The sequence below is a fragment of the Fulmarus glacialis genome, unplaced genomic scaffold (genome assembly GCF_000690835.1).
Source record: "Fulmarus glacialis isolate BGI_N327 unplaced genomic scaffold, ASM69083v1 scaffold14629, whole genome shotgun sequence".
Lineage (NCBI taxonomy): Eukaryota > Metazoa > Chordata > Aves > Procellariiformes > Procellariidae > Fulmarus > Fulmarus glacialis.
The window spans coordinates 4,295-15,881 of NW_009233959.1; the positions used below are offsets into that span (position 1 = coordinate 4,295).

Here is an 11,587-nt window from a genome sequence, read left to right on the forward strand (position 1 = left end):
TGCCCCGCGGCCGCCGAGGCCCGCCGCCGAAGGGGGGAGCCTGTCCAGGGTTGGATCACCGCAGCTTTTCACCAGGACACACAACCACCACAGAAGCATAAATCCATTTAAAACCACAGAATGACGTGGTGAAAGAAAGCAAAAGACCATCCAACGCAGCTCGTTAGGGTTCACATCCCCGCTTCGGTAAATGGATGCTGGAGGGGCAGGAGGTGGGGGCACACACCAAAACATCCCCAGCCTTGGGCCCTCAGGCTGGGCACCATCAGCTGCCCCCACACAGCCCCTTCTTTGTGCCCGGCTCCGAGGGGCCCATTGGAAACTCGCCTGGTACTAAACGATGCCCTGCGCTTCCTCAGCTGCCGGAGCAATCAAGAGAGCCAAGCGAGGCTCCCGCAGCTGCAACACAGGGAAAGCCTCTTTGTACCCCTCTCCCCGCTCAGCCCACTCCCCGTGTGCTAGAGACAGCTTGGCCCAGCAGCACCCACGGCCTTAGGGTGTCCTGCATGTCCACGGGAACCCCGCACAAGGCAAACCCACACGTTCACGCACCAAACCTCCACCTCAGGAGATGCAGAGTGCTCAGCGCAGGGCTCAGCTGCCCTGGGTGGGGGAACCAACACCGAAATGGCACAGCTGTAAAAAACAAACTGGCAGACCTAGCGCAGCTTCACAACAGTACCAGAGAACCCCTTTTTCCAAGTGAGCCCTAGGAGTTGCTTCACTTTATTTCTCAGAGACCCAACCCCAAGTGTCAGAAACGAATAAAGGGAAAGGCTAGAGTTTTGCTTGCTTTGTGTTTTATGCAGCTGCAACACGATCGTCCCCTGGGATCATCTTTCCTCCCCGCAGGCAGGTGAGGTGGAAGCCACAGTCTCTGGGTACTGGGCAGTAACTGGATCCTGCAGACCCAGATACAGACGTTGCCCCGTAAGCCTCTGCCAGGGAGAAACTGCCTCTGCCGTGACCACAGACCTGCTGCAGGGAGAACTCCCACCACCATGCAGGTAAGTGCTTCAGCTCGTTGCTCAGCCGCAGCACAGAGGCTAGCATGGGGCTGTTCCCTCTAGGACAGCCGGGACAACAGCTTTCCCTTTGGCTTCTTACCTGCCAGCTTTCACAAGGCGTTGTCAGGCCAAGTACCAAAGATTCTCCTTTGAGGACACATATTAATGTTACAGGTCCTCATTAGCATCTCAGGCCTTCAGTAACAGGTTAAAGACAGTCAGAAAATATTAATAGTGAGTTATTCCTCAGTATTTCCATGCATGGATGCACAGAAAGGAGCCTTGTAAACTACAGCATGGTAATATCCTTCTCAGCTTGGGACCTCACTGTGCCACAAGAAGTAGGGTTGTTTAAGTTTCTAGGAGGAAAAGAGCCTTACACTAACAATACAAAGACCGCGTCTACAAGTCATGATTGTTTCACATTAATATATTATAAAATGAAGGAAAGCCTTTCTGTTCTAGTAGTAAGAGAATTCAGTGTCCACGTCTTCTCCTCCCCAGCTGACACCCTGCAGGCTCCGGACTCACCAGTGGTGCTTCATCCTATTTAATGTCTTGCTTTTCCACGTGCTGCTCTTTGGAGCAGATTTACTGGAGGAATACTTCCTGCGGTCATTACCTCTTTCTTACACTGACGCAAAGACTCTCGAAATCAGGGAGAGGGCCAGGAAGCTAGATACGGATCCGCTAAAGGCCAATCTCTCTTACACCGTCAGCAGTGCAGCAACATGCTCCGATCAAGAGATATTTTTGCTCATTCTTGTCTGCAGTAGCCCAGAAAACAGGACAAGGCGCAACGTGATCAGGCAGACATGGGGCAACGTGACAGACGCCAGAGGTTATGCTGTCCTTACTCTGTTTGCTTTAGGAAAGCCGGCTTCAGTAAGCACCCAGCTGGAGATCAATGAAGAGTCTCAAAAGCACAGAGACATTATTGAAGGCAGTTTCATTGATTCTCCTGAGACGGAGACACAGAAGATGTTGATGAGCGTGGAGTGGACAGTGACTGTCTGTCCCCATGCAAGGTATATTCTTAAAACTGATGAAGACATGTTTGTCAGTATTCCAAGTCTGGCTGGATACTTGCTTAGCTTAACACAGCTAGAGGACACTTACATCGGGAGGGTCATTCATCAAGGAGTACCCAACAGAGACCCCAAAAACCCTGGCTTTGTTCCCATCCATCAATACTCGGAAGAGTTTTACCCAGATTACTGCGATGGCAGCGCCTTCGTCATGTCCCAGGACGTCGCTCGCAAGGTGTACGTGGCTGCCAAGGAGGTGCCAGTTTCAGTGCCCCCTGATATCTTTGTCGGAATCTGTGCTAAAAAAGCTGGCATCACTCCCATTCACAGCTCTCGATTTTCTGGGGAGAAGCACATCAGCTACAATCGATGCTGCTATAAATTCATTTTCACCTCTTCCAACATGAAAGAGGATGAGTTATTTAAAGACTGGAAGGAAACAAGCGATGGGAAAGATTGCTCATTACTGGAAACTTACTACGGTCTGGTGTCCTGCAAGGTTTTGACCTACATTGATAAGTTCAAACAGTTTAACTTAGATAGAATTAAAAATGAGGTTCTTCAATTTGCTGATTAAGATTTAACTTTTGCGAAGAAAGTCTGAATTTTCTTTTACCAGCTGTTTTATCCTGTTAATATTCAGTAATAACGATCTCCTCTCAAAGTTAGCTCTCTTCCCTTCAACCGCAAATGAATTCTCAGTGCTATAGTGTGTTACAGCAGCAAAAAGAACTGGATGTACTCTAGCTACACAAGTGCATGCATACAAGTAAAAAAGAGTATTCCAAGCAACTTTGTCCGTATCCAGTGTTTTCCAGACTTTTTAAGTCCTCTACCTTATGCCAAAACTCCTTCTGCATTTTTTGTCTGAGTGAGGCATCACCTACTTCCAAAGTATTTTGTAACAAAGGGGAATCTTTCCATCCACAAAAGGGAGCTACTTCTGAGCAGCCTGTTTTACAGTACCAGTGCAACTACAGAACAGCTTAGAGTGGGAACAGACATTGAACCAACATGGGAATCGCGTAGGTAAATAGCCCAGGGAGATTCTAGGCAAGACATCTAACTTATCTGTTAAAGAATCTTGTATTTCTGTCAGCCATGGCATCAGAGACACTCACACACTTTACGGGGCAATGGGAGGACAGGGACGACACACTTAAATTTTTCATTGTATGGAAGATACACCAGCAGCAACATGTAAACCATATGGCAATACACAGGATGGGTAGGGAACTACATGTGAATAGGGGTAAGCGTCTGATCAATTAATCGGAATGTTGAGCTCAAAGCTCAACAAAATAAAGCATATGTGCATATATAACAAACCCTTGTTTGGCTTCTCTGTGTATTCTAAAATACTGTATTTGGCAAACGTACCACGCAAAGCAGATGCTAAAGACTTAGCACACAGAGTAGCCTTCAAAGGCAACAGCTGAAAACACACATGGAAGAGACTCATGAATTGCAGAAAAGGTTTATATATTGATTTCTTTTACTGAGATTTTAGTATACAGCTTATACAGAGCTACCAGCACACAAAGCCACCTAAAATAACAAAGCTGAACTGTCCAATGCAAGCACAAACTAAGGAATTCTATACTCTTTTCCGTTTCCTTTTTAGTGCTTTCATTTTTTTCCTGGATGCAGGATTCATGAAGCTTCTGTGCTCTCTGTTCACAAATGAGACACTGTGTACTACATTTCTCACTAGCAGATGTTTATTATGCACATCTAGGATGAAAGCATCAGCAGTAGTGTAACGTCGGTTGACAACTTTTGTACATATTAGATCATAAGCAACAAGGCAGTTCACCTGCATTCAGATAGCTTATTAAACATTAAGGGATCTTCCTCAACTACCCTGCTCCTCTGAGCCCACTTTGACTCCTTGCCAGCAGTTTTTGGCAGGCAATACCATCACCTCTGCTGCAGCTCAAAGCTACTACAAGCAAGAAAAGAGTTACTGCGTGACTAGATCATCATGCTTTGCTTGGCAGAGTGGGGACACAGCGCCAGTACTTTCCATAGAGGTATACCTGACTTGACACACTACTAAAATAAGCCCAAAAGTAGTAATTTCATGTTGTATTATGCTCCTCCCAGCTACTCCTCAGGTTTGTTTCTTATGTCCTCAACAAAAACAATATAAACCTTTTGTATAAAGTACATTGTGGTCTCTGTTTTATGGACAAAGACACATCACATGGCACTAGAGTGTCCAGCTAGTCTTGCATCTCATCCGCAGCTAGCTGACCGTCTTCAGAGGAAGATACACATTCGTAAGGTATTACGTTTCCATATTCCTAACTCAGTTCATGCCCTTAAACACGAAAACTTTGTCTTCTTACCCCTTTTATTCTAACTCAGGCAACTAAAATCATACATTTTTTTACATAACACTTAAAATTAAAAAATTTTATCTCTGTTAAAAAATAGTGTAAACAATTTGAGATTTGGTTCTGAAGTAGACTTGTAGTGCTATAGCTCATGCTCCTTCTGAGCAAGTAAACTGAGCTGCCACACAAAGTCGCAGTCAACAAGGGAGACAAAGCTCCCAATTTGGTTTTATACACCAAAGCTTGCATCCATTTGTTTTTAAAAGGGCTAAAAGCTTTTTTTCATCCTCAGCATAAAATGTAAACAATATTTAGGATTATTTATTCAAGCAAGACTTACATCCAGCAAGTTGAAAATAGAAGACAATCCAGTTCATACTCCCTCATGTGGACAGAATGTTACCAGCTTATTCTTACAAACAGGGTTTCTGACGGAATATGACTGGCTAAAAGACTATGTTCCACGCAAGTGCCAACTTCGGCAGATATAAAAAAAACCAAACAAAACTATGGCAGCATCTGAGGTTGCAAACCTCAAGGTTTTTTGGTGGTTTTTTAATTGAACTGTGATCTACTGAGAAAACACGATAGTAACTCCAAACCCAAGAACAGTTTAACTAAACACTGATAATTTCTGCAAAATAAAACACAGGCAGCAGTTGATAGAGTGCTTACCTTGGTTACTTGCCTCACAACAGTACACAGAGAACTTCTGCCATGACATTCTATGGGAAATTATGCTGTGCCCTATAGGATTTGATTTGCTCTCATGACTCTCATTTCAAATAGATTCAAGTGCTTCACATTCCTTTAAAGAGACAATCTAAAGAGACTCTAGTGTGGGGAGTCTTTACACCTTATATCTTAACACCTATTTCAGTAACATGGCTTGCAAGAAGGGGAACCAAGACAGCAATAACATTATTCTGCTCCTTCCACGGCTGTAGTAGAAACTGCCTTAACATAATAAGGGCCTTCATGCAAGTAAGCTCTAAGCCTCAAGTAATACTGATTTCCAAAGATTTCCGCGATTGTTTTAGAGTTTACGAGGGCCTTAACCAGTTCATATTTGGCATCCTTCGAAGGTTTGTCAGGCTCCACAGATCTGTCTACAATGTACTCCACAAACCCTGGACTGTTAAGCATCAGCTTCTGGGCCCATGGTTGATTTGCAATAGCCTAAACATGAAGACAAAAGAGGGGAGAGGGGGAAACACTCATTTTAAAAAACAAAAAAACAGTTAGGCTGTTATGCAAATAGCCAAGGAACAGAAAAAATGAAATGGGATATTCATTCTACACAGTACTTACACAACCACCACTCAAATCAAGCAGCAGGGTTTAATGCTGGAAAACAAGTACAGCTCAGTGCTTATCTTTAAAGTTTTAAGTGAATTATCACAGCAGTGCCTCTGATATCGAAGCAGCACCCTAGAGCATAGCTGTTGCTTTTTTTTTTTCCCCCCTCTCCAATTTGTAAGAAAATAAGCATTATAGACATGACACGTCTGCTGCATTATTTAAATGGTGAACGCAAGTGGGGCACAATGAAAAAGGCCTTATTTCTGACCACTTAAGGGCTTCGACAAGAAGTTTGTGGCATTCACTTAAAAAAAAAAATCTGAGACTGAATGGCAATACAATTCATTACCCGATCTTTAGAAACAAAAAGCACTTACAGTAAATACCCGTAAAGCCCCACAGTGGAGATCAGGGAATGGCTGAGTACTGATGCTCCTGAAGAGTTCCAATGGCTGGCTAGACAAGGATGTGAACCATGATTCAGTCATTCTTAAAAGGTCTTCTGTCTGCTGCTCTGGCTACATGCATCACATACAAAAATGAAAGAGTTTGATTAGGATTATGAAAAGCTTTCAAGTTTTGACTATCTGTTCAATAGTTAAGGAAGTTATTTAAAACAAACCACCACCAGATTAAACTGAAATAGTTTAAATTTTCAACTTATTTTCATGAATGAAGAAATGGCCTTCTATATTTCATTTAGCTTGGAAGACCAATTTAAATTGATTTTGATACACGAGATAGGTGCTGTGCTGGAGTGCAGTCCTGCAAGACAAACGAAAATGGTTTACTCGCTCATTTAGAGCTACACTATCAAAACCAGATCACTGGATCTAAAGAACATATACAGGGATTCGAGCAGTTTGCCACTATCTCTTTAAAGCACAAGAATATTAAACTGTTTACTCTCATTCCCTTGCCAATGCTGTCTTGACTTCACGTTTTATAAACAGATTTCAGAACACCTGGCTTCTTAAAAACAAAACAAACAAAGGGAATTTCAAAACAGTTAAGTTAATGACTCCAAATACAAGAAAGCTACCACTTCTACCTAAACTAGATGCTGCAAAAGGTCTTCACACAATTAGTCAGATGTGCAATAATTTCATTCTTGTAGATTAAAAAAAAAAAGGCAACAAACTAAACCACAAACTTACAGGCAAGTAAAGAAGAGATGAAATTGCATCCAAGCATCGAAGCCGTAACTCTGTTGGGGCATTCTTTGCCTGGTGCCCTATTCTGTTTAACAGATTTTGAAATCTACTTCCTTTGAAAATAAAAACAAAGTGATTTTACTTAATTCAGATAGACCTCTACAGGAGTACAAAGCTACCTGTCGGTCACATTAGACTACATTAACTGGTAGAAAGAGTATTGTACATTAAACCTGAGAAAGACAACTTCTTGATCTACTGTAATAACAGCAGTGTAAGATTCTCTTTGCTTATATGGATCTAAGACAGACAAATCCAAAGCTTTTATGTTAATTCTCCAGACTACCCAAACATTTCCAAAAAGGAAGTTACGTGTCACAGATAATTGAGTCATCTTGGGAAGTGTGGACCCTAGTACACTTGCAACTAGAAATCTTCAATCCCATTCTACAATGCTTCAAAAGCTATCTGCTAATATAGATTTTCACTTAAAAAACAAAGTTCGGACTAGCAGAAGACGACTAGCACTTACTTTGAATCCTCTGAACAGTTTTATATTAAGGAAACAATGCAGTCTTTACAGAAAGTATCATTACACAATAGTTCATATTTTTCTAATCCTGGTGAGAAGGTCACAACATCAGTAGAAACAGAGGAATCTAAACACAACTACTGATGATTCGTATGATGGAGCTCACTAGAAAATCATTTGAATCACACTTGCGATACCAGAATTCTAGCTGCCACGCCTGGCAAGACAGTTAAAAAACACCTTATCTGCTATAGCACAGCTATTCAGACACCCTTGATTATTGATAAATAAACACATTTTTCAATTCCTTTCTCTATTACCAAACCAATTCACTCTTGTATATTATGACATACTGAGAAAGTTTTATTAAAGAAAAAAAAAGTGATACTAACTAGTTTTCTGTAAAACCTGTTTGCCTTCCACATTTGATCCCAGGATTCCTAGCGTGTCCACAGCCACCCCTATCATGGTCGGATCATGACTTTCTGCCATTTCAAAGACTTTTTCCATAAAGACAGGGTATCGTTCACAGATCTGCTGTGGACTGTCTACAACAGCCAGATTTCCAAAAAATTTAACAAATCCTGAGAGAACAAGACAAAAAAAGCATTCAGAGTGGGAGAAAAATAACTTTAGCAATTTCAAAATTAAACATACATTAATGTAAGATTGTTTCACTGCTGAACTAGTGTTATTAAGTCTGAATACTGTTTGTGAAAGGCATCAGAATAAGGACAGAACTAAGGAACAAGCCAGTGTTTTGGAAGTTACTTAATTCATGATATAACAGCTGTCTTCTTGAATTCATTTAAAAGAAAAAAAAAAAAAGGCTAAAATAACACAAACTTCAAGTATATAATACATTCTCTCCAGATCTTACCTGCACTACCACTGTTAATGAGTAGTATTATTCATGTGTTAGACTGTCCTTCAGCATTTTTCTATACATCCAACATACACATTCTAATATTCAAAAATTCACATAAGCTTTCAAAACAGAGGCTTAATAGTCCTCTCAATTTAACTCATTAATAAAAGCAAGCAGTAAACACTGGCAACAAGAAATGCATGATGTAACCTGGTAAATAGAAGCCTGAGAAAGGATCAGACTCTGCACCAAGGATGATGTTCGAAATTTTATCGGTAATTCCTTGTTGAGCAAGATACTGACGCCCATGTGAACTATGGGCCAGTGAGGTCACCATCTCTATACATGTAGCCCTGTAACAGAAAAACAGTTATTTTGGCCTATTTCAGATGGGGTTTTGAAGTACTCTGATTAAGAAAAAACAGGTTTTCTAGCCTTAAGACAAAATCCAAACAAACAAAAAACCACAAACCAAACTACCCCAACTGTCCAACACTCCACCAAGCTCACTCAGCCATCTTACTTTAGGTGTATAGTTGGAAAGAACTCTAAAGTGTTTATATTCGGCAGCCCAGCATTACAATTATCACAGCATACTGAGGAAACTTCATCGTGGTTCTCAAATTTATGTATACAGTATTTTACACTCAAGGCTGTTTAAGAAGAGGCAGATAAAGTGTTTTCCTGAAAACGGTTTCACAAGAAACACACACAAATGTGTTTAAAGAGTGTTATTTTAAGACTGAACATCAGAGTTTTAACAATGGGGGAAATCTCAGTAGCAAACTCACTACCAGCATACCTGACCAGCACATCATCTCCAGTTAGCTCTCCAATTAACTCTGATATTAATCCACTGTTTGCACAGTAATTTAGCGAATCCGCTGACACCGAAGAAATCTCAACAATTAACTAAATAAAAGCACAAGAAAAAAAAAAAAGGACGGTTTATAAAAACATTATAATGATAACAATTCACAGTAATGGCCAAATATGTCTTATAATGCTGACTAACCCTATATATATATACACACACACATACACAAAAACAGAATTTCATGATGTTTTCATAATTAACCTAAATGTTTGCCTGAAGCAAGTTCATAAGGAGTTCCAAGCTTACAGCACATGCATTTGATTTCTATTCACAGTCATCTTTTCTTCAGAGAATCATCGCTACTATCCCCATTAAGCTCTAGAATGGCTAAATTGTATTATTTCTCCTTTGCCATACACATCTAGACTGACACACTTGGCATCTCTCTCTTGGTCTCTTCTCCCCTCCGGAAGTTTCAATAACACTTCACATCCAAAGGTTAAGAGACTACAGCAGCTATTTTACTTTTACTTTCAAAGAAGCAAACATTTTATTGTATCTTTAGTAACTCTGTGTAGCCCTTCCAATGCCCTAGGCACCACAAGTTAGAAAATAAAAGATGTAAACAGTACTTCACACTTTTGTACCATAAACTGAGAAAGAGAAGTTATGACATTATTTGAGAGCCAACGCTGCTGTACTCTTCCCACTCCTTTCTAGTCTTGACAAAATGTAGACATGAAGAAAAGTTTGTAAAGCAGTGATGAATACTAATGTAAAAGCAAGCCATAAAATCTAGATTGTAATTCAGAACTACAGTCCAAGAGAACTGCAGTATCATGTCATTCAAATGCTAACATTGATCGCATCCCTACCTCATATACTCTGTATCGAACAATATCATTTGTTGCCATGACATTTTTCAAGTCACTCAACAAACTGCTCACAAATAAAGCCTCTAAGCCATCTTGCGTCTGTGCTATTCTTGAGAGAGATTTGATGGCCTGGAAGCAAAAACAGGAGCTTATTATTAAAAACAAACAAACAAAACCACAAAGAGAAGAAAAACCAAGACGATTAGACTTAGTTTCAATGTTCTTTGCTAACATATTAGATCAAGTTATACATCTAAAATTTTAATTGTGATTCACTTTTCATTGACAAGAGCTAGTTATGGTTACTGTGATCTAAATCTCCGGCATCAAATTCAGATCTATGAGTTCACTTTGTCATCAATAGCTACTGGAAGATAGCAGTTCTAGGAAAATTTTCTATCACATCTAAGCAATTTCTGGGCATAAGGCACCTGCATGCTTATAACATCTTTCAAGCAACATAAGCTCTCTTTTCTTCAAAGAAGAGCAGAGGCTATCATCTCAGACACAGCAGAAAAGGCGTTCTGTGCAGGGTCTACGTCAGTTTGTAGAGGAAGAAAAAAAGAAAGCAATACTTACCTCTTTAGCCACTGCTATTTTCTCTCCACCAATGCAATTTATTATTTGCCGTAATAGTTCAGGACTGTTGAGAATTTCTGTAACAGCATCTGAATTTTCAACAATCCTCCCAACCTAAAGACATGATTAAATAATTATAGAAAATAACATTAAAACAAACTTTCTCCACTATAAGGACATTCAAGTACTGGAACAGCTACCCAGACTGACAGAATCACCATTTTTGGATATACTCAAAACTCAATTGCACAATACGCTGAGCAGCCTGTTGCAAGCTGGCCCTGCTTTTAGCTGGGGGCTGGACCTGAAACCTGTAGAATTCCATTCCAAACTACAGCCTATTCCTCTTCAGTGTTTCCACAATATTGTTCAAAATATCCTGAATATCAAAACGTTGCTACACTTAATTCTTACGGCACCTGCTGTCAGCGCTGGCTTAGAAAGCTTTATCCAGAACATGTGACGGAAGATTCATTTATAAGTTACTTCTGTCAAGACAGTTTTATACATTATGTTTAACAGACACATCATATAGCATTATATACCAACACATTGCACAGTATTTATCCAAAATTGCTTGAGCGTGTAAGAGCACAATTCCTGCAGATAACACTTGATGTAGTGCTTTTATCACAAATCAGGACATGACTAGTAACTGATTAGGACTAACCCAGCCTGGCTCAAGGGAGAGCTCTGGTCCCTCCTCCTGGAGGAAAACCCTGTACCTGAGATATGGTGAGGATCTTCACGGAGTCATCGGGGTGGAAAAGCCCTTTCTGAAGCTCTTCTCTGAGGTTCTGGATCACATAGACCGGGTCCAGGGCCTGCAGGAGCCTCTCCAGGATGGAAACACACGCAGACACCTGCTCCCTGGGCGGGACGGAGAGAAAACCAAGCCTTTCAGGAGGGGGACGCCGCCGGGTGCTCCCAGACCCTCAGCTGTACCAGCCCCCGCCCTGAAGGTGGGAAGGGAAGGAGACGGGGTAGCAGCAGGAGCCACCCCGCTCCGGGGAAAAGGGAGAGAGGAGGCGGCGGGGCCGGGTCAGGCCCGCGAGACCAGGCCGCCGCTCACCGGTCATTGACGCT

The 11,587-nt window shown here is 41.2% G+C and overlaps 2 protein-coding genes across 2 annotated transcripts; one reads left to right on the forward strand and one right to left on the reverse strand.

Annotated features, from left to right (window-relative positions):
• Window positions 1-1,001: 1,001 nt before the first annotated feature.
• Window positions 1,002-2,612, forward strand: LOC104082385 (putative UDP-GlcNAc:betaGal beta-1,3-N-acetylglucosaminyltransferase LOC100288842). The gene is made up of 2 exons (XM_009585498.1): window positions 1,002-1,007; window positions 1,512-2,612. The coding sequence occupies exons 1-2, from the start codon at window positions 1,002-1,004 to the stop codon at window positions 2,610-2,612; spliced, it is 1,107 nt and encodes a 368-aa protein (XP_009583793.1).
• A 2,316-nt stretch (window positions 2,613-4,928) lies between these two features.
• PSMD5 (proteasome (prosome, macropain) 26S subunit, non-ATPase, 5) lies at window positions 4,929-11,398 on the reverse strand (the record flags this gene model as incomplete). Its single annotated transcript, XM_009585499.1, has 9 exons — window positions 4,929-5,553; window positions 6,054-6,194; window positions 6,834-6,943; window positions 7,755-7,946; window positions 8,441-8,583; window positions 9,033-9,142; window positions 9,923-10,051; window positions 10,502-10,615; window positions 11,227-11,398. Coding segments are annotated over 9 exons (1,369 nt in total), but the record flags the coding sequence as incomplete, so codon positions are not given.
• Between the last annotated feature and the right edge of the window lie 189 nt (window positions 11,399-11,587).